The sequence below is a fragment of the Muntiacus reevesi genome, chromosome 10 (genome assembly GCF_963930625.1).
Source record: "Muntiacus reevesi chromosome 10, mMunRee1.1, whole genome shotgun sequence".
NCBI lineage: Eukaryota > Metazoa > Chordata > Mammalia > Artiodactyla > Cervidae > Muntiacus > Muntiacus reevesi.
In genome coordinates, this window is record NC_089258.1 from 45,564,405 (window position 1) to 45,588,539 (window position 24,135).

General features: G+C 39.3%; 1 protein-coding gene across 1 annotated transcript in view; it reads right to left on the bottom strand.

The window, feature by feature from the left end:
- The window catches only part of LOC136176275 (CUB and sushi domain-containing protein 1), a 1,594,796-nt gene that overhangs the window by 125,859 nt on the left and 1,444,802 nt on the right, over window positions 1-24,135 (bottom strand). The window contains exons 46-48 of the mRNA XM_065946402.1: window positions 15,583-15,771; window positions 10,974-11,120; window positions 3,973-4,161 (exon numbers count right to left, since the gene is read on the bottom strand). Coding sequence (XP_065802474.1) covers window positions 3,973-4,161; window positions 10,974-11,120; window positions 15,583-15,771 — 525 coding nt within the window. The remainder of the gene's footprint in view (window positions 1-3,972; window positions 4,162-10,973; window positions 11,121-15,582; window positions 15,772-24,135) is intronic.

Here is a 24,135-nt window from a genome sequence, read left to right on the forward strand (position 1 = left end):
TGGTTCTGAAATGGACAATGCATGAATTCAGGATTCCCTCGAGAAGCATCTTTAGCTGCTCGAGAGCTCTCAAAAATAATTAGCACATCACAGTCCAAGGAAGGAAAACAAAAACAATCATCTGAAACAAAGATAAGAGCTTCGGAAAGGAGGGGGCCCAGTGGTCGACAGACAAATGACTGATGACCAGGACAGGCTGTGACCTGGCATGCACAGCGCCGGACCACTCACTGGACACTGCAGGAAGTAGCTGGCCCCACATCTTTGTTCTTGGAGGACTGCAGGAGGAGTCATAAGAAGGCAAGGTGTGAACGTTTGAAAAGAGAAGAGCCATTTCTTGGGAACCAAGAAATAAAGTTCCAGTCAATAAAAACCAAGAGCCTGGGGACAGAAGCTGGAGGAACTCAGTGACACTTCTGAAGTTCAGTGTGGACTCTTCCCTCCAGAAGAAAGGGGAACACCAGGCCCTTCTGCGGGCTTCGAGGAACACTGTGAGTTCTCTGTGTCTGGCTGTGTGCTCGGAGCATGCACGTCCTGTGCAATGTCACAGGGCTGTCCTTGACGGGAGTGCACACGGTTGGTCTGTTAGCTACTCTGGTCGATAGCACTCTGAATTCTCTTAGAAATAAATGAGGACTCTGCAAACTTTGCACAGTTCCTTGCCCAGGAAGATCAAGGGCTTCATATCACCATTGCTGTTACACTAAATTACCCTTCATGTACATTTGCACTCACTACTGTGTTTATTATCCACCATGTTCCAGACACAGACAGGAAATATGGAGCTTAGTGATGAATGTGCCAAGCATAGATGGAAAAAATGCATCATTTAACTTGGTGAATAAACACACCAGATTCCATCACGTGATAGAGTATATTACACATCCTCTGTAAAATGCTGGAGATGTAATTTGAAAACTATAGACGATACCTGACACTGGCTGAATTACCCTTGTGCTGTGATCTGATCCTGACACATTGTTTGGGTCAGAGGTCAGCAGACCTCCCCCTAGGGCAGAAGCAGCCTGTAGTTGGTTTCTGTACGGTGTGCCAGCTAAAAATGGCTTTTGTATTTCAAAAGGTCTGGGAAACATTCTTAAATGAAGAATCTATGATGGTGACCATCTGGCTCACAGCAGACACACAGGAACCACCCTGCCTACCCACCCATCTCTCACTCTGCCCACACCCTTTACATTAGTGCACATTAGCAGAGCGCATCTTAAAGTCTGGACTGTATGATCAGAAGCTCAATCATGTCATTTGTGAGAATGGTCGCTGTCCTTGTGCTTCATCGCCTGCCAAACACAAGCAAAGCATAAAGCACCCACAACATCAAGTCCAAACCAGGTATCTGGCTCACAAGGGCTCTGGGAATCAGGGCTTTGTGATAAAGTTACTCTCCCTGTAACATGGGGACCTGAAAGCTGAGGCCTCTGAGGCACCAGTTTAACTGGATCTTTAAGATAATACAGAAAATTTCAGTTCTAATTTAGCTTCCTTCCAAGATGAATAAGATGAGTGCATTGATAAGGGAAACAGCTGCCTGGAGGAGCCTCTTGCTCGAAGGCAGGAAATGAAGCCTGAAGGGCAGCAGATATACCCTGCTTTATCAAGGAGTGTAAAAACCAATAACAGGTTTTCTGAGAGAAGTAATTTAAAAGGTCAAGGAAAGGAAGAAAAGCAGGCTGAGGTTCTCTGCAACGACACACCCATCTGGCTGGTTGCATGTTCTCACTCACAGGCGAGGGACCGTGTAGACGTCTGTTTGCTGGGTCCTGCCCAGGACTGTCCGAGCACTTGAACTGTCTCAACAATTCTGAGAGCTTCCCTGGTGGTCCAGTGGATAAGAATTCTCATTGCAATGCAGGAGGCACTGGTTGGATCACATGCTGAGGGTCAACTAAACCCACGTGTCAAAACTACTGAAGCCCACAAGCTCTAGAGCCCATGCTCCATCCACAGCAAGAGAAGCCATCACAATGAGGAGCCTGAGCACCAGAACTAGATAATAGTCCCCACTTGCTACACCCAGAGAGAGCCCGCACAAAGCAACAAAGACCTAGTGCAGCCAGAATAAATAAATAAACAGATTTTCAAAACAGAGATCCTGTTTCATGAACCAGACATAGGGAGATTAGGATGCCCTGCCTATCAGATGATTTTTTCTATTAAAATGCTGTGCTTCTAAGATGCCACCAGTAAAAAGTCTATGAAAAGGAGAGCTAAGAAGATTCTGTCAGAAGATATATCATCTTCAATGGAAAAAGAAAATCATTCTCAGATGCCTGTCTTAGAAAGTCATTAATGTGCACATTTCTCCCCATTCAAAGTACTGACCGAATGCTGCCTGGGCAGGTGTCCTGCTAGGGGTCCCTGGGCAGCACCCTCATGGTCATAAAGCTAGCAGTGGGGCCTGAGAAGACCTGATGCCGACCCTCGGATCTACACCTCCCTCAGTTACTAAAAGGTACATTTTTAGCAAACATTTAAAAATATTATTTTGCACATTTTTTTCTGCTTTTTTTTTAGAGAAAAGTCAACATCCTAGTGCAGATAGGAAATGTGTAAGTTGTGTTTTTTCCTCTGTCAGAATAAAAGGCATGATGTTCAAACCATTGAGAAAAAACTATACCACCTCCAGAAGACAACTGAAATATTAAATGATATATTACAACATTCAGTCAGTTCAGTTCAGTTTAGTCGCTCAGTCGTGTCCGACTCTTTGTATCATTCAATATATATTAAAAGTATAAATAAATTAAATGGATATTAAAAGTGGGCTCCTAGTGCCACACAGGGATATCTGTCCACTTATTTATTTGCTTGATTCCAGTTTTCAAGTCCATTCAGGGTCCTGTCCAGGGACTCAGCCCCTAGAGGTCAGAGTTTGGAAACCCTTGTCAATTCTGTTTTCAGCCCTTTTCCTGGTTCAGTCTGCTGTTTAGGTCATGGCTTATGTCCTGGACAATCTGATCCGAGTGCCAAGGACAGGTAGCCCATGGGGCTGTTCTCTGAGTAATAATCCTACTTCATAGGCAGAGAGTAATGAAACATTTAAAGAAAATGAGAAGCATTTCTTCTTTTGAAAGAAAAAGAACTCTTCTTGGGGAAAAAAATCATTCCTAATGAAACAAGCTCATTGGATCTTATGTTTATCTTACATTAAAGAAGAATTTTGGGAGGTACAACATAAATGATGCAGGCTAGGTGTCTGACTAACTTCTTGTGGTTAAAGAGACATACAGCATTGTGAGAAATATCTATTATTGTCTCAGAGAGCAATACTAGAAAGTCTAATATCTAATGAAAGCTGAGAAACAAGGAAATCCATATGAGGTTCCATTCATAAAATGTAATTAGCTATCAAAGACCAATATATTTCATTATGCATATAAATTTTGATAAGACAAAACTATGAAAATTTCAAAGTCCTCAATTAAAATTAAAATGTCTTATTTGGAAATATGATTTTTATGCACATGGGAGATAAAATGGGGGAAAAGGCATGAGATATTGAAATTAACTCTAACAAGTCCTAGCTTTACGTGACCAAAAGAAAATGAAATATGCAGTGTGTGGCTCAAAGTATGAGTTTTTAATCTAAGAGAAGGGAAAATGAGCTTCAGTAATTGATTTTTTAAAATTTATACAACTGTCAAGAAAACTCTAAGTTGGATAACACAGTTTTTAATTTTAAAATGAAATATAAGTCAAGTATTAAGATAACTTTACACAGTATCTAGTGAGTGTTCAAACCATCCTATGAATTCAGGCTATAAAGCTCAATCAAGCCTAGTGCAAATGTTAGAAGTGTTTGCACGGTCAGTAGAAAGTTTAATTTGTACTTTTATGAACTCACATTCAATTTTCCCTTACCTTTTAATCCAAAATCATAGCTCCGGTAAGTTGTGATTAAAATAAGAGCAATAAATTGAACTCAAGTTTGGGAATGAAAAACACATTTCTTACCCTGGCAGAGTGGAGCAAGGGAATCCCACTGATACATGCCAACTGGATTCCGTCTACAGGTGGCATTGCTATGGCCAATCATCCGATACCCAGGTTTGCAGAAATACTGCACTTTACTTCCAACTTCTCCTGCAGTCCTATTTAAAACACCACCATTCTTCACGGTGTGGGTCAAGCTGCAGTAAGGTGCTGTGGGCACACAAACACACATACATAAATAAATAAATGTTGCATTTGAGACATATAAATGAAAGAGTCTCTCTATTGTTAAAATAGTGGGAAATCAGCACTGATACAGAAACTTTACTAAAAGCATCTTCAAGTACAAAAATGTTGTAGATGTGGATGCAAGGGTGTGGAGCAAGGGGGACTCTCATTCATTGCTGATGGGGATCCAAAGTGGTGCAGCCACTCTGGAAGACAGTGTGGCAGTTTCTTGCAAAACTACACACACTCTTATCACGTGATCCAGCAATCATGCTCCTTGGCAGTTACCCAGAGGAGCTAAAAACCTATGTCCACACAGAAACCTATGCCCAGATGTTCATAGCAGCATTATTCAGAGTTGCCAAAACTCAGAAGCAACCAAGGTGCCCTTGAGTAGGTTAAGTGAATAAACCAACTGTGGTCCATCCAGACAATGCAGTATTATTCAAGGCTAAAAAGAAATGTTCTGTCACAGACAGACATGGAGGAGCCTTAATTACATATGATTAAGTGAAAGAAGCCAACCTAAAAAGGGTACACACTGCATGATTCCAACCTTATGACATTCTAGAAAAAGCAAAACTCTGGAAAAAGTAAAAAGATTAGTGGTTTCCAGAGGCTGATGGGGGAAGGACAGTGAAGCTTGAAGGATTTTCAGCAGTGAAAATACCATGAATGAATCCACAATGGTGGGTTAATGTCACTTTATATTTGTCCAAATGCACAGGATGTTCAGTACCAAGAGTGAACCCAGTGTGAGCTATGGACCTTGGGTGATAATGATGTGTCAGTGTAGGTTAACAAATGTAGCCTCTGCTGATGATGTGAACAAGGAGACAAAAGCCAAGGAGTATGGGGTAAATCTCTGCAACTTCCTATCAATTTGTTGGCTTCTTTAAAAAAAAAAGTCATGTAAAGCTGAGTCACTCTGCTCTGCACCTGAAATGGTCACAGCAATGTTAATGGGCTATAATCCAGTACAAAATAAAGAGTTAAATAAATAAATAATCTAAAAAAACTCAAAAGTTATCCTTTTTAAAAAAAGCCAAGAAATCTAGACCCAAGGGTCAACTCTCTTGAGTTATAAGTTTAGATTATCTACAACTGTTAATCAATGTGGTGGTAAAATTCTGACTTTCTGACCAAAAAAAAAAAGAAAAAAAAGTATCATGAAAATGGAGAAAATTTAAGAACATAATACCTTGCAATCAAGGCCATTAATTTTACCCTTGTTGTTAAATGAATCCTGAGAATTGTACCATGAGGTAGCCTCTTTTTAACACGTGGGATTTGAATACCATCTTTGAAGAAAATGCACTACTTCATGTTGATGACCATGTTACAATAGCTTTAATCATCACATTTGCAGGGAGACTTTTAAAATTAGAGACAGGAATTGTGAAAATCAGCCTTACCTACACAGAATCTAACCTTTCAGGGGCTAAAGGCTCTGCATCTTATTTACACATTTAGAGAAAGAAACTCAGTTTACTCTTACAAGACCAGTTTCACCACACCATAAAATCCTATGAACCCCCTTCAGATGAATAAAACACTAAACTAAAGAAAGCTGTGAAGTCCTGGAAATCCAGGGTTTCTTTTGAAAGAGGAGGTTTTAAATGTCCCACTCCCCTGTGGGAGTTCCACATAGAAAGCACACACACGCAGGTCTGAAGGCTTAATGTCAAATTTTTCCTTAGAAATAAATTCAGAAGGAACCTTCTGAAGACTTCACATCATAGCATTGCTGAGAAGTGATGTCTGTGTGTCTGGCTGGGTTGTCAACCATGCTCCTCTGAGATGAATCCTCAGAGAATAGTCTCAGCCAGAGGGTCTTCTGAAGTGCTGTTTCATTTTTTGTTTTTAACAGACTCATTTTTATTAAGGTAAAAATCCACTAATTCTTAGAAGAAACTTGTATCTTATTGGTCATGGCATTTTCTGTGTTCAATTGTCTGAGATTACCTATTTTAAGTTTTGAATGAATCAAAATATTTGGTTTAGGGAAGGTATGAGTATAATTAGGCACCTCAGCTACCAACTACCCAGGATTATTGTGTCAATAAATTAAAATAATAATAAAAAGCAGGAAGACCAAGCAGACTGTAGACCCTGGCCAAGTTTAGAGATAAAGTCTGAAATGCTCCTGAAGGGGCAGTGGGACCACATGGTTCTTGGGGTGGGTTTTTGTCACAGTTCAGTCTGTTAAGAGAGAGGAACTGCAGGATAATTGTCTAGCTCTATAGGGTCCAACAGAGCCTTATTGTCTTTCTTCAAGAAAATTAGAGATATCAAGGGAACATTTCATGCAAAGATTGGCTCAATAAAGGATAGAAATTGTATGGACCTAACAGATGCAGAAGATATAAAGAAGAGGTAGCAAGAATATACAGAACTATACAAAAAAGATCTTCATGACCTAGATAACCATGATAATGTGATCACTTAGCTAGAGCCAGACATCCTGGAAAGAGAAGTCAAGTGGATCTTAGGAAGCAAGACTATAAACAAAGCTAGTGAAGATGATGGAATTCCAGTGACCTATTTCAAATCCTAAAAGATGATGCTGTGAAAGTGCTGCACTCAATATGCCAGCAAGTCTGGAAAACTCAGCAGTGGCCACAGGACTGGAAAAGGTCAGTTTATATTCCAATGCCAAAGAATGTTCAAACTACTGCACAATTGCACTCATGTCACACGCTAGTAAAGTAATGCTCAAAATTCCCCAAACCAGACTTCAACAGTATGTGAACTGTGAACATCCAAATGTTCAAGGGGGGTTTAGAAAAGGCAGAGGAACCAGAGATCAAATTGCCAACATCTGTTGGATCATCAAAAAAGCAAGAGTTCCAGAAAAACATTTGCTTCTGCTTTATTGACTACACCAAAGCCTTTGATTGTATGGATTACAACAAACTGGAAAATTCTTCAAGTGATGGGAATACCAGACCACCTTATCTGCCTCCTGAGAAATCCATATGCAGGTGAAAAAGCAATAGTTAGAACTGGACATGGAGCAACAGACTGGTTCCAAATTGGGAAAGGAGTACATCAAGGCTGTATATTGTCACCCTGCTTATTTAACTTACATGCAGAGTACATCATGTGAAACGCTGGACTGGATGAAGCACAAGCTAGAATCAAGATTGCCAGGAGAAAAATCAATAACCTCAGATACACAGATGACACCACTCACATGGCAAAAATTGAAGACGAACCAAAGAGCCTCTTGATGAAAAAGAGAGAAGGGTGTGAAAAAGTTGGCTTAAAATTCAACATTTGGAAAACTGAGATAATGGCATCCAGTTCCATCATGGCCAATAGATTGGGAAACAATGGAAACAGTGAGAAACTTTATTTTGGGGGGCTCCAAAATCACTGCAAATACTGACTGCAGTCATGAAATTAAAAGAAGCTTGCTCCTTGGAAGAAAAGCTATGACCAACCTAGACAGCATATTAAAAAGCAGAGACATTACTTCACCAACAAAGGTCCATCTAGTCAAAGCTATGGTTTTTCCAGTAGTCATGTATGGATGTCAGAGTTGGACTATAAAGAAAGCTGAACACTGAAGAATTGATGCTTTTGAACTGTGGTGTTGGAGAAGACTCTTGAGAGACCCTTGGACTGCAAGGAGATGAAACCAGTCCATCCTAAAGGAGATCAGTCCTGGGTGTTCATTGGAAGGACTGATGCTAAAGATGAAACTCCAGTACTTTGGTCACCTGATGTGAAGAGCTGACTCTTTTGAAAAGACCCTGATGCTGGGAAAGATTGGAGGCAGGAGGAGAAGGGGACGACAGAGTTTGAGTAAACTCCGGGAGTTGGTGATGGACAGGGAGGCCTGGGGTCACAAAGAGTTGGAAATGACAGAGCAACTGAACTGATAGGGTTCAATAACTATTTCCTTTCCTACTGACAGTTTCTTCTACCATCATTACTTCTTTTCTAACTCATCTAGCACAAGATATAGAGAGGCCCAAGCACAGAGACATGGTGAGGATGCTGAGTCACTCAGTCATGTCTGACTCTGTGAGACCCCATGGACTGCAGCCCACCAGGCCCCTCTTTCAGCGGAATCCTCCAGGCAGGAATACTGGAGTGGGTTCCCATTTCCTTCTCCAGGGGTTCTTCCTAACCCAGGGATTGAACCCAGATCTCTTAAGTCTCCTACATTGGCAGATGGGTTCTTTACCCCTAGCGGAAGCCCAAGGAGACGTGGCACAGAAAACAGAGGGGAAGATTAGAACACAGGGTCCTGCATGTTTGATTTCTGACCATGCTAAGAATTAAAAGGACCAGGGTCAAACCCTCTCATTCTGCTGGTGCTGCCTTGGAAGAGCAGGTTATGGAGGGTGGCAGTCAAGGAGGTATTAGGGATGGAAGACATGGGTGCAGCTGGCTCTGGTGGCGTCTGGGTGTATTTACAACACCCATTCTCTAGTTCTGACTCTCCCAACACTGAAAGTGAAAGTCACTCAGTCATGTTCGACTCTTTGTGACTCCATGGACTATATAATCCATGGAATTCTCTAGGCCAGAACACTGCAGTGGGTAGCCTTTCCCTTTTCCAGGGAATCTTCCCAACCCAGGTATCAAACCCAGATCTCCTGCATTGCAGGCTGATTCTTTACCAGCTGAGCCAAAGGGAAGCCCACAACTTATCATTTACTTCCAGGTACTTGATTTAATGGGCTTCCCAGGTTGCGCTAGTGGTAAAGAAACTACCTGCCAAGCCAGGAGACTTAGGAGATGTGGGCTCAACCACTGGGTCAGGGAGATCCCCTGTAGAAGGGCACAGCAATCCACTGCAGTATTCTTGCCTTGAGAATCCCACGGACAGAGGAGCCTAGTGGGCTACATCCAGGGGTCGCAAAGAACCAGACATGACTGAAGCAATTTAGCAAACATGCATGCCCTTGATTTAATAGTGAATGACCATTACTACCTCAACAATTACTTAGCAGTCTATTGAATTGACTTGGACCATGATGTACAAGCACTTGCTTTTGTTGTTGCTGTGTTTTGTTTGTCAATTATGTAGATCGGTTACATGGTTCTTACACCCAATGACCAATAGTTGACACGCATAAGGCAAAGATTTGTGGTGCAATTATGGGCTGTGGCTCCCTGGCCCACGTGCTATAGTCCAAGGATCACTGCTCTGAAACTACTGGTGATGCACTCCTAGCAGTGGTCATTGAACCATCATTGAATTTTAACTGAGATGCTGTTCAGAGGTCTATCTCTATCTATATCTATAGAGAGAAACATAGATACGTCCACTCACAAAACAAGTTTACAACCTTCTCTTTAAATTCTTCTTTTTCCTGCTTTTCCAACAAAGAGAATCACCTTGTTCTATAATGAATGAAAATACCCTTTGAGTGACAGAATTCAAGGTGTAATCACACCACCAGCCTATTAAGTAATTTGCCACAGATAAAATAAGATAAATTATGTTCACCATGATTTCCCCTGCAATGTCCATTTTTGCTCATTAGAAATAAATTCAAACAGTTCTACAGGCTTGAGTATTTATTTATCAGAACAAGGAATATGATGAACAAAAATTCAATCATTGTGCTAATGATCTCAATACCCATTCCAGTGAAGGGATTTCAACCGTGAACTCATTGCTGATAAGTTTTTTGAATGGCTACTTTAGTGAAAGGGAAAAACAAAGACTAAGCATGCTTTATTAGACTTTATAGAGGAAACATGAGTGAATTTCACATTCTTTGTCTTTCCATCAACAGACACGTCAAAACACTAATGCTTTTTCAAAGCTTTTTATCATTTAATGATACCTGCCAATCAGAGAGAGCAAAAATACTCCTAAAACTACTAACACCTTTCTCTGCCCAAATGATGTTGCCCTTCACTGACAATGTACAACAGACCTGGAATAAGCAACCCCTGGGAGTTACACTGGTCCATGAAATGCATAGAGTGGGCGTCTAATTCCCTTGGGAAATAGACCTCAGTTGTTAGCATGGATATCACAGTAACACTGAGAAAAGGTTAGATATTTTGCTTAGTAATTAAAATATGAGGAGTTTAGATTGTCTGTCTACAGTTTTTGTAGGGCATTGTAAACATGAGGTTTTGGGCTAGCCACACTGAGAGGATCTAATCTCTCAGAAGTATATTAACTGATTTAAATAATATAAAAAAACTACTGACAGAAAATAAATAAATTATATGGGGAAAAAACAAAGTCCTTTAAATGTTGATAAGGAAATATATATGTAGACATTTATTTTGTATATGGTTACGTGTGTGTGTGTGTATATATATATATATATACACATATAGTATCTTGCATAAAGAGACATACAAACATATAATCAATAAAAAGACATGCTACTAATCATAAGATGTTATTATTACTTAAAAAATTAAATGCAATACAATTATCTCCTCCTGTTTGTCTCCTTAGCTTTTAAACATATTTTAAAATTAAAATATGCTTTATTTATATTACTATATATTTATGCTATATTATATTATTTTATTTCTGGAGAAAGCATCTCTACTTTCTGTGCCATGCAGTTCAAGGGGTTATGATGCTAGTAAAAAATATTTATTAATATTAATCAACAGATAGTTTATTTTTCCTAACACAGTTTAGAGATATCACTCAGAGTGATTTCATCATATTATTTCTACTGAAGTTACATATTCATCTTTAGAAATTAGGTTTATAGTATAAACCTTTAATTTTTAAAATTTAATGCAGAACCTTTATATTAAAAACAATTTTATATTAAACCTTAACTTCACTTACTGACCTGAATAACGAATCTTGAATCCTTTTTTACTGGTTGCATGGTCAGTGGACCAGCGGAGATATAACTGATTACTCTTGCTTGTAAAATTTGATTGTTCAGTATGGTTTCCACTCAAGACCACTAACAGAGGACTTTGACCAGAAGACCCTAAATGAAACAAAAAAAAGCAAATAAGTTATGATATGAATTAGCACCTACAAAATACAGGCTACTTTTAGCTTTTGATTAAGTTGGAGTCTAACTGTACAATATACAGCTATTTAGTTCCAAAAGAGACAAAGAACTCCAAATAGATAAAGCAACAGGTACAGTTCCTCATAAAATTAATAATAATAAAAGAAACAATAGCCAACCAAAATAATTTCAGATATATATGCTGTTAATACATAATACTTGAAATGAAAAAGTTACTTATAAAATGGCAGTAATTTAAAAAATGAAAATAGTTCCCACTACTATTAATATATGCAACACTGAATCGATATAGGGAATTGAATACTAGTAAAAGTACTGTTGTTTAGTCCCTAAGTCATGTCTAATTCTTGGGACCTCCTGGTCTGCAACACTCCAGGCTTCCCTGTCCTTCCTATCTCCCAGAGTTTGCTCAAATTCATGTCCATTGAGTCGGTGATGCCATCCAACCATCTCATCCTCTGTGGTCCCATTTCTGCTTTTGCCCCAAATCTTTCCCAGCATCAGAGTCTTTTTCAATGAGTTGGCTCTTTGCATCAGGTGGCCAAAGTATTGGAGCTTCAGCTTCAGCAGCAGTCCTTTTAATGAATAGTCAGGGCTGATTTCCTTCAGGATTGCCTGGTTTCATCTTGCAGTCCAGGGTACTCTCAAGAAGAGAGAGCACTAGCACCATAATTTGAAAGTGTTAAGTCTTTGGTGCTCAGTCTTCTTTATGGTCCAACTCTCACATCTGTACATAGCTTTGACTGTACGGGCTTCCCAGGTGGCTCAGTGGTAAAGAATCCGTCTGCCAATGCAGGAGACATGGGTTCGATCCCTGGGTTGGGAAGATCCCCTGGAGAAGGAAATGGCAACCCACTCTAGGATTCACGCTTGGGAATGGAGGACCCTGGCAGGCTACAGACCATGGGGTCACAAAGAGTTGGATATAGCTTAGTGATTAAACAGCAGCAGTGAAAATAAAAATTAGTACAATCACCTTGGAGAGCAGGTTAGTAATATCCAATACAATTGTTGGTTTTAATTATATTTTTTATAAACTCCAGAATATGTGCACAAGTGTTGTTTGCATAACAAAATGTTTATTCTAACGATTTTTATAGGAAAATTTAGATTCCAACTTGTGGTTTGGAGTTTAAAAAGATATTAAAAGTGTTTTCAAGGAAATTCTACACAGATTAAAAATGATATTTAGAAGTGAAATCTATTTTCAAATAAATACAATAGGATAGCAATTCTGTAAACATTCAAAAGTGTACAATATACAAACTGTGTGTGAATGTTCATGTCTGTGAGTGTATAGACAGATGATACTTGGTAGTAGATAGACAGACAGATTGATAGACTGATAGAGATAAGAAATGAACCATGAAACATGCACATGCACAACACTTCACAATATTAAATGCCTCCAGGAGAGGAGAAAAACTGGGTGTGCAAGGAGCTCCTATATTGATCTGAACTTGTTGCTTCTTTGGAACAAAGTACACAAGATAAATCTGACAAAAATCCTAAAATGTAGTACATCAAGCAATGAGTCCATACTCATATACATTAAAAAAAAACCTCTGTATATTTAATTTTTAAAAACTGAAAAAAAAAAAAAACAAAACTAATACTTAACATCGTTAATAGTCAGCTGGCATTATTCTCATCACCATAACCTGACACTGTTTGTTGAGACACGTCACTCTACTGAATTCAGAAGCTGCATCCACACTTTAAGGTCTCCTCCAGGACACCCCTGGATGCCATCTCAAATTCCAACAGGCTTCATGGCTTTCCTGCCAATGCAAGAGACGCAGGAAACTCGGGTGTAATCCCTGGGTCAGGAAGATTCCCTGGAGAAGGAAACGGCAACCCATTCCAGTATCCTTGCCTGGAGAATCCCATGGACAAGTGTTGTCTGTGCTGTTTTACTTGTTGTTTGAAGAGATAATTTATATTCTAAAATGAAATGCCACTGGGAAATAAATTCACCTGAATTTATACAATTTTAAAAAGTCATTTTTAATGACAGAACTCGAGTCAAGTTTCAGATATTCTTAATCAAACATGTAATCCTTCATCATCTCTCATCTCTTATCTTTGCTTATCATGTAACAAACTTTCTAAAGGATTATTCTTTAAAAATATACACGTCCATAATCAATAGTGGTACCTTCTCTTTTATTAAGGTGAAAATTAGGAAGTTCTGCACAAGTGAAGACTACCATCTGTATTTTGACACATTTCTCAGTTGAGTTCTATAATGACTTAAATCCTATTTTGCTTTTTAAATTGAGGAATATTCACTCCTTGAGCCGTGTGTGTGTGTGTGTGTGTGTGTGTGTGTGTGTGTGTGCGCACTCAGTCGCTCAGTTGTGTCCAACTCTTTGTGGCCCCATGGACTGTAGCCCACTGATCTCCTCTGCCCATGGAATATTCCAGGCAAGAATACTGGGGAGGGTTGCCATTTCCTCCTCCAGGGAATCTTCCTGACCTATGGTACAAACCTGCATATCTTGTGTCTCCTGCATTGGCAGGCAGATTCTTTACCACTAGCACCACCTGGAGCCATGCTGCTGCTGTTAATAAAGCTTAAAATTGATATAGTTAATTTATTTTTTTTTTTTTTTTTTTTTTGCCAACTCATGAGCTATAAAACAGCCACTGTGTTTCAAAAAAAAACAAAAGAGATGCAATGAACATGACATTTACTGCAACAAAAATGCCAATGCTTAGAAAATTATTCATATGAAACTCTGACCTTTCATTTTATAGAAAAATCTTTGAGAGTAAAACCAAACCTACTCATAGATCTCTGGAAACTTTGACAGCAACTGCTTTGATATTATCTCCATTAGCTATTTTGCTTGTGGTTTATCATGGGCGTGATCTGTCTGTATTTGGAGGGAGCTCACACTGTAAATGCTTCGGGCATAAATTATTGATAATGATTTTGCTTCTGAAATTAGAAGAGGTAGAAGCACTGCCAGCTAAACTTCAATTCTACCAAAGTAAAACAAAGGAACCCACATATATTTAGAATGATTATGTAAATATATATATATAACTACACACAGAATTTATAGGAATACGTATACACAAAGATACACACACAGCCCCTGGAGGTTGGTTGCCTGCCTTTACTATTTGTGACATCTAATTAGCCTCAAAGGCACAGTTTCCCTGGCTCCTCATTGACAAAAGAAGCCTGTTTGTGTACCTGGCTAATGTGTTACTTCTTCCCATCCTAGAGATTAAGGGCCAAGTCATCAATAGTACATGTCTGTTTTAACATGCACTTAAAAACTCTGAAAATGAAAATATTACTCTTCAGTCCTCTGTTTCTACATATATGAGTTTAATTTCCAACTTAGCTGCTCATCTTTGGAAATCCATAAATCTATTTACTGTATATCCACAGAAGCAACTTGACTATTATGATTCATCAAGTCAGTAAAAGGCATGCAAACATACACAGAATCAATTACAGCATTTTTTTTCACTGAATTGATTGTTATTTATCTGAACTCAGTGACAAATCCATCAAAACATGTGAAAACCCTATTATTATCTACAGCCGTAACTGTATCATGGTCTAATTTTGGGGCTATGATAATGCTTCTGTACAAAGAAAAATTATTAACATCAGTTTCATTTCAAATCAACAATTCAAGCACATACTATGTTTTAGCAGAGCACTGCCATTTTAAAATGTTCATTAGAATTGTACAAAAATGCATAAGACTCACATTGAAAACAGTATTAGCATTTGTTCAGGGGACTATCTCTAAAAAAATTCTACGTTAGGAAAACTATAGCATTTATCACCCAGAAAACTCAATGAGCCATTACTTTTATATATTTCTAGTAAAACAATCATTTAGACTGATTAAAGTACTTATAGCCCTCTGCCCTCTTAAATTCCCTAAAATATCTTCTAGATCAATATAATTTTAGAAGAAAGGAAAGGAAGAGCTTCTGAAACATCTATACTTTAAAGCCTGATGTTAAAGAATTAAAGAGTGGTTAATGTAAATTTAGTACATTTTTAAGGTGTATTAAACCAGCATTTTAATGGTTTAAATTTGCAACATTAAGAAGGGCATGGTGATGCTTTTCCTATCACTTGATCTCTGAGACCACACTAGTCCAAGAATAATTCATTTTCCATTTGGGGGGAGATGTAATTTACCTCAAGAATATACTCAGGTTTGTGCATTACAAAATATAACAGGATCCTTATTAAACTATGTATAGGTCCCTGTTATGTATTCTTTTTTTGGCTGCACCTAGAGGCATGTGAGATCTTTGTTCCCTGACCAGGGATCCAACCCACACCCTCTGGAGTGGAAGTTCAGAGTCTTAACCATTGGACCACAGAAGAAGTCCCAAGGTTACTGGTATGTTAACAAAGTCTGAAGAGACTTACCATCAAATACTTCCAGTGCATCAAATTGCTTCTCACTTTGGAATGTGTCTACAAAGATGGTGATGTTGTAGTTTGGTTCCACTCGGATGCTCCAGGAGCAGGTCTGGGAGTTAAAATAGTTGCCTGGATACCCTGGGCTGAGGATGACGCCAGAGGATTCTGTCCGGACTTCATTGGCTGGGCATTGTGCTAAGGAAAAAAGCACCAGGAAAAGTTTTCTTTAACAAAATCAATTCCTGGGTATGAAAGCTCATGGGGGAAAAGAAAAAGCAATCTCATTGAGTCAACTGTGACCAGATTTAGTAGGTGATACACACAGAGCCTTTTCATCCTGTTCACGGGGTTCTCAAGGCAAGAGTACTGAAGTGGTTTGCCATTCCCTTCTCTAGTGGACCACATTTTGTCACAACTCTCCACCATGACCTGTCCATCTTGGATGGCCCTACACAGCATGGCTCATAGTTTCATTGAGTTAGACTAGTCTGTGGTCCATGTGATCAGTGTGATTAGTTTTCTGTGATTGTAGTTTTCACTCTGTCTGCCCTCTGAGGGATAAGGATAAGACGCTTAAGGAGTGTTGTTACATCAGAGCAGAACCCAGCTCTGGCTCTGCTGCTGCTGCTGCTGCTAGTCGCTTCAGTCGTGTTTGACTCTGTGTGACCCCCATAGATGGTAGCCCACCAGGCTTCCCCATCCCTGCGATTCTCCAGGCAAGAACACTGGAATGGGTTGCCATTTCCTTCTCCAATGCATGAAAGTGAAAAGTGAAAGTGAAGTCGCTCAGTCGTGTCTGACTCTTAGCGACCCCATGGACAGCAGCCCACCAGGCTCCTCTGTCCAAGGGATTCTCCAGGCAAGAGTGCTGGAGTAGGGTGCCATTGCCTTCTCTGAGCTCTGGCTCTACTGTACATTTAAAGCAGGTCCAGGGAGATCATAAAATCCTAGGCCCTGTGTACATGTAGACAGAAAAAAATACTCTTAACATTTTACTTTACCTTTTTAATATCATCACATTTCCTTAACTTGAGAATACTCACTTTTGTGATAACCCTCTGTGCTAAAATACACTTAGCCTGTGTCTGGGGCCCCTGGTAGGAGCTCCCCAAACCCTTGGAATTTCCTGAGTGCTGGCAGTGTCTTTGCGGCTCCAAAGGCCCCTCCGGGTGACACCCGAGTCTGAGCTGATGAGGTGACTCAGGGTGGGTCTGTGTAGCCTCAGAAGGACTGGTCACCACAAGCACCCAGGGAGGAGAGGGTGCAGGCTTTCTGCCCACTCACACGCCTGGGGGAAGCGGAGAGGGTGGGGCTGGGGCACTGGAGACTTGGTTGCACCAAAGCTCTTAAACAACGCGCTTGCTGAGTCTGTGGGCTGGTGAAGGTACACACGGTGGGAGGGCGGGCACCCCAGGTCCTGGGAGACACCTCCAGGCCCAGCCCTGTGAACCCTACTACTTCACTGCACCGCCGTGGGTCACATGTGTTCCCCTGATTTCTGTGAGCTGTTCTAACAAAGAATCAAACCAGAGAGGGGGGCCCAAGATGGCAGAGGAATAGGACAGGGAGAACGCTTTCTCCCCCACAAATTCATCAAAAGGTCATGTGAATGTTGAGCAACTTCCACAAAACAACTTCTGAATGCTGGCACAGAACACCAGGCACCCAAAGGGCAGCCCAATTTCTTTGAAAGGAGGTAGGATAAAATTTAAAGATGAAAACAGAGACAAAACATTGAGGGACAGAGACCCATCCTGGGGAGGGAGTCGTGAAGGAGGAGAAGTTTCCACACAGTAGGAAACCCTCTCACAGGCGGGTCTGTGGGGTGTTTTAGAATCTCAGAGGGCAATATAACGGGAGAAAAACAGCAACAACAACAACAACAACAACACAGACTCTGTGCCTAACTGCAGCTGCCAGAGGAGAAGTAGCCTAGATGCTCGCATCCTCCACCAGCAAGTAGGGGCTGGGCAGGGAGGCACAGGCTGAATCGTTGGTCCTTAGGGTAAGGACAGGGCCTGAATGCCCTGAGGACCATCTAAGGCAGATAACATGAGACAGTGACCCAAACTGTGGGATTGCCAGGAGACAAAAAAAACCTTTCCTGCAAAATGCTTTAACTCTCAGCCTGGCACGCTCACAGAACAAAGGATTGAGTGAATACCAAAGGAGAGCTAACGGGCTGTGTGTAGGCCCCTCCTGCCTCTGGAGGCAGAGGCAGGCCTGCCACAGTCAGGGCTGGAAGGCAAGGGGCTGCTGCAATCTCAGCCCCAGAGATAGCATCTTCCACCAAACTATGAGGCTCCCATGTCTTCCTGGGATCCTAGATGGTTGACATCTGCCATAAGTGTCACAGCCTGAGGTCAGCTCCCCAGAGGAGACATACAGCTCACCTGAGATGGCGCTCTTGCGGTGCCACTGGGAAACCGAGCACCGGGGACCTGGGAGGTGATTAAGACACAAAGCCATGCCAAACCTGTAGACACCCCAAACTCACTACTGGACACTTCATTGCACTCCAGAGAGAAGAGATCCAGCTCCACCCACCAGAACACAGACACAAGTTTCCCTAACCAGGAAACCTTGACAAGCCACTAATCCAACCCCACCCACAGGGAGTAGATGCCACAATAAAGAAGAATCACAAACTTCAAATCTACAGAAATGGCACACCAAACACAGCAATCTAAACAAAATGAAAAGGCAGAGAAAGATTCAACAGGTAAAGGAACATGATAAATACCCACCAAACCAAACAAAAGAGGAGGAGATAGGGAATCTACCTGAAAAGGAATTCAGAATAATGATAGCAAAGATGATCCAAAATCTTGAAAACAAAATGGAGTTATAGATAAATAGACTAGAGACAAGGATTGAGAAGAAGCAAGAAATGTTTAACAAAGATCTAGAAGAAATAAAGAAGAGTCAATTAATAATGGGAACAATGCAATAGCTGAGATTAAAAGCTCTCTAGAGGGAACCAACAGTAGAATAACTGAGGCAGAAGAGAGGATAAGTGAGGTGGAAGATAGAATGGTGGAAATAAATGAAGCAGAGATGAAAAAAGAAAAGAGAATTAAAAGAAATGAGGACAACCTCAGAGACCTCTGGGACAATGTTAAACACCCAAACATTTGAATCATAGGAGTCCCAGAAGAAGAAGAGAAAAAGAAAGGGGATGAGAAAATACTTGAGAAGATAATAATTGAAAACTTCCCTAAAATGGGGAGGAAATAGCCCCCCAAGTCCAAGAAACCAGAGAATCCCCAGTTCTTCAACATATACTACAGGATCTTCTCTAGACAGGAAACACAGATAAGGTTTATAAAATTAAACCCCAAACAACAAAGTAAATGGCAATGAGATCATACTTCTCAATAATTACCTTAAATGTAAGTGGGTTAAATACTCTAACCAAAAGACAATGACTAGTCAAATGGATACAAAAACAAGACCCCTATATATCTTGCCTACAAGAGACCCACCTCAAATCTTGGACACATACTGAAAGTAAGGGGCTGGAACAAGATATTTCATGCAAATAGAGACCAAAAGAGAGGAGGAGTAGCAGTACTCAAATCAGATAAAACAGGTTGAAATAAAGACCATAATAAGAGACAAAGACAGACACTACATAGTAATGATCAGAGAATCAATCCAATAAAAACATGTAACAATGATAAATATATATACACCCAATATAGGGGGAACCTCAATACATAAGACAAATGCTAATAAGTGTGAAAGTGGAAATTAAAAGTCACACTATAATAGTGGGGGACTTTAATGCCTGATTCACACATATGGATAGATTAACCAAACAGAAAATGAGCAAGGAAACACAAGTTTTAAATGACACAATGGACCTTAGACCCAATTGATATCTACAGGGCATTTCACCCCAGAACAATGGATTTCACTTTTTTTCAAGTGCAAAAGGAACATTCTCCAGAATAGGTCACATCCTGCACAATAAATCTAGCCTTGGTAAATTTAAAAATACTGAAATCATTTTAAACATCTTTTCTGATCACAATGTGAAAAAATTAGATGTCAATTGGGGGAGAAAAAAAAACTATAAAAAACACAAACATATGGAGGCTAATAATCATGCTCCTCAATAACCAAAAGATCACAGAAGAAATAAAAAAGGAAATAAAAATATGCACAGAAAAAGAAAATGAAAACACAACAATCCAAAACCTATGGTATTTAGTAAAAGCAGTGCTAAAGGAAAGTTCATAGCAACACAAACTTCCCTCAAGAAACAAGAGAAACATCAAATAAATTACCTAACTTTACACCTAAAGCAACTAGAACAAGAAGAAATGAAGAATCCCAAAGTTAGTAGAAGGAACGAAATCATAAAAATCAAAGCAGAAATCAATGAAAAAGAAACAAAGCAGACTATAACAAAAATCAACAAAACTAAAAGATGGTTCTTTGAGAAGATAAAATAAAGAAACCATTAGCTAGACTCATCAAGAAAAAAAGGGAGAAGAATCAAATCAATAAAATTAGAAATGAAAATGGAAAAATCACAACAGACAACAAAGAAATACAAAGGATCATAAGAGACTACTATTAGTAACTATATGGCAATAAAATGTGTAACTTGGAAGAAATGGATGAATTCCTACAAGAGTACAACCTTCCAAAACTTAACCAGGAAGAAACAGAAAATTTAAACAGATACACCACAAGCACAGAAATTGAAACTGTAATACAAAATCTTCTGACAAACAAAATCCCAGGACCAGATTGCATCACAGGTGAATTGTACCAAAAATTTAGAGATGAGCTAACACCTCTCCTACTCAAACTCTTCCAGAAAATTGGAGTGGAAGGTAAATCCCCAAACTCATTCTATGAGGCCATGTCACCCTCATACCAAAACCAGACAAAGATGTTACCAAAAAAGAAAACTACAGCCCAATATCACTGATTAACAAAGATGCAAAAATCCTCAACAAAATTCTAGCAAACAGAATTCAATGACATACTAAAAAGATCATGCATCATGACCAAGTGGGTTGTATCAGGGATGCAAGGATTCTTCAATATTCACAAATAAATCAATGTAATACACCACATTAACAAACTGAAAGATAAAAACCATATGATTATCTCAATAGATGCAGAGAAAGCCTTTAACAAAATTCAACAGCCATTTTTGATAAAAACTCACAGAACTAGAACAAATAATTTCACAATTCATATGGAAACACAGAAAGTCTCTAATAGCCAAAGCAATCTTAAGAAAGAATGGAACTGGAGGAATCAATCTGCCTGACTTCAGACTATACTACAAAGCTACAGTCATCAAGACATTATGGTACTGGCAGAAAGACAGAAACATAGATCAATGGAACAAAATAGAAAGCCCAGAGATAAATCCACACACCTATGGACACCTTATCTTTGACAAAGGAGGTGATAATATACAATGGAAAAAAGACAACCTCTTTAACAAGTGGTGCTGGGAAAACTGGTCAACCACTTGTAAAAGAAAGGAACTAGAACACTTTCTAACACCATACACAAAATAAACTCAAAATGGATTAAAGATATAAATGCAAGACCAGAAACTATAAAAATCCTAGAGGAAACATAGGTAGAACACTCTCTGACATAAATCACAGCAGGGTCCTCTATGATCCACCTCCCAGAATAATGGAAATAAAAGCAAAAATAAACAAATGGGACCTAATTAAATTTAAAAGCTTTTGCACAAAGAAGGAAACTATAAGCAACGTAAAAAGACACCCTTCAGTATGGGAGAAAATAATAGCAAAGGAAACAACTGAGAAATAATTAATTTCCAAAATATACAAGCAGCTCATGCAGCTCAATACCAGAAAAATAATGACCCAATCAAAAAGTGGGTCAAAGAACTAAATAGACATTTCTCCAAAGAAGACATATAGATGGTTAACAAACATATGAAAAGATGTTCAACATTACTCATTATCAGAGAAATGCAAATCAAAACCACAATAAGGTACCATCTCACGCCAGTCAGAATGGCTGCCATCAAAAAGTCTACAAACAATAAATGCTGGAGAAGGTGTGAAGAAAAGGGAACCCTCTTACATGGTTGGTAGGAATGCAAACTAGTATAGCCATTGTGGAGAACAGTGTGGAGATTCCTTAAAAAACTGGAAATAGAACTGCCATATGATCCAGCAATCCCACTGCTGGGCATACACACTGAGGAAAGCAGAATTGAAAGAGACACATGTAATCCAATGTTCATTATAGCACTGTTTACAATAGTTAGGACATGGAAGCAACCTATATGTCCATTGGCAGATGAATGGATATGAAAACTAGTACATATACACAATGGAGTATTACTCAGCTATTAAAAAGAACACATTTGAATCAGTTCTAATGAGGTAGATGAAACTGGAGCCTAATATACAGGGTGAAGTAAGTCAGAATGAAAAACACCAATACAGTATATTAACATAAATACATGGAATTTAGAAAGATGGTAACGACAACTGTATATGCAAAACAACAAACAGACACAGATATAAAGAGCAGACTTTTGGACTCTGTGGGAGAAAGCGAGGGTGGGATGATATAAGAGAATAGCATTGAAACATGCATATTATCATATGTGATATAGATGACCTGTCCGAGTTCAATGCATGAAAACAGGGCACTCAAAGCCAGTGCACTGGGACAACCCAGAGGGATGGGACAGCGAGGGAAGTGGGAGGGGGGTTTGGGATGGGTGGACACATGTACACCCATGGCTGATTCATGTCAATGTATGGCAAAAACCACCACAATATTGTAAAGTAATTAGCTTCCAATTAAAATAAATTAATTAATTAAAAATATTGATGGAAGGATCAAACCAGAGGAGAGGTTCTTGGGAACCCCTGATTAATAACCAGTCAGTCAGAAGTACAGGTGACAACCTGGAGTTGGTATCGGCATCTGGGGTGAGGTTTGTTCTGTGGGACTAAGCCTCTAACCCTGTGGGATTTGACATTATCCTAGGTCAAGAGTTCAGGATGGAGTTAGACTGTAGGACACTCGGCTGATGTCCAAGGAAAATGAGAGAACTGCTTGGTGGTGGCAAATAACATTCCAGACCCTCATTTATTTTTTTTTTTCTAAATTAAGGTAAGTATCCAACAAGGTGATATTTATCTGCATAACATGTGAACTTTCAAGGAACAATTTATTCCCCTCATTCCCAAGGAACAATCAATCACCCTAAAGTGGTGACAATTTTCAAAGCAGAACTTCTAAAAGTGTGGTTATGACACTTGAAGAAGTAGGACTCATAACTAGTACAATTTGTCATCAAGAATTTATTGGAGGATTGGGCCCAATCAAACAAAAGAAAAGTATTGGAAGAAAAATGATAATTAAGTGTTTAAGTACTTGGTAGAAGACATCATAGTCCCTATTTCCTTTTTTAAATAACGAGGTGTTCAGGGAATGCCTCATTAGCAACGAAAACACACCAAGTTACCAGATACTCTGGAAGAATCAATTCATGGGCTGAACATTTGCAAAATCAATACTACTGCAATGCAAAGAAAATTGCCTTTTACAGGGTAGATAATTAGCATTATAAGATGCTTAGAATTAATTTAATATTTACTTCATCTTTATACAAGTTCCCTAAACAATGCAGACAAATGATCCTTCTCATTACACATATAATGCCCAGAGGAATAGTGTCTTAACCAAGATCACTGGATAATCAAACCTAGACTATAGGTCTTCTCTTCCTACATTCTGACTTTTTATATGCTTCACTATCCCTAATGAATTATAATATTCAAATTCTCTGAAGAACTGGGAATGGAGAAAGTTCCATTCTTTAAAGGAAAGAGAAAGTGAAAGTCACTCAGTCATGTCCAACTCTTTGCAACCCCATGGACTACACAGTCCACAGAATTCTCCAGGCCAGAATACTGGAGTGGGTAGCCTTTCCCTTCTCCAGGGGATCTTCCCAATCCAGGGATCGAACCCAGGTCTCCTGCATTTCAGGTGGATTCTTTACCAGCTGAGCCACAAGGGAAGCCCAAGAACACTGGAGTGGGTAGCCTATCCCTTCTCCAGTGCATCTTGTTGACCCAGGAATTGAACCAGGGTCTCCTGCATGGCAAGTGGGTTCTTTACCAACTGAGCTTCCAGGAAAACCCTTCTTTAAAGGAAGCAAATGTGATTGTGATTTTGAAGTCACAAAATAAATTGTCTTAATTTCGGAAGCTTTCTGATAGGCAAACCAGTCATACTTCTGAGTTATATTGAGACACTTTAGCTTATTTATGTTTTTTTCCAAATCTTTTTTCCTTTCAATAAAACTTGAAAGTGATACCTTTCTTTTTTTGAAAGTGATACTTTTAAAAGTTTTTTAAGTGATCTAATTATATACAAATCAACTGAATCAATAGATTTTCTTCTGCTATTGTATATTTTCTGTTATTACACATGGGGCAAAGATATGAAACATGCATTATATGAAACATGTGCATTTCAATGTCTCTATATTTTACAGAAAATAGTAAACACTAGATAGTTTTATGC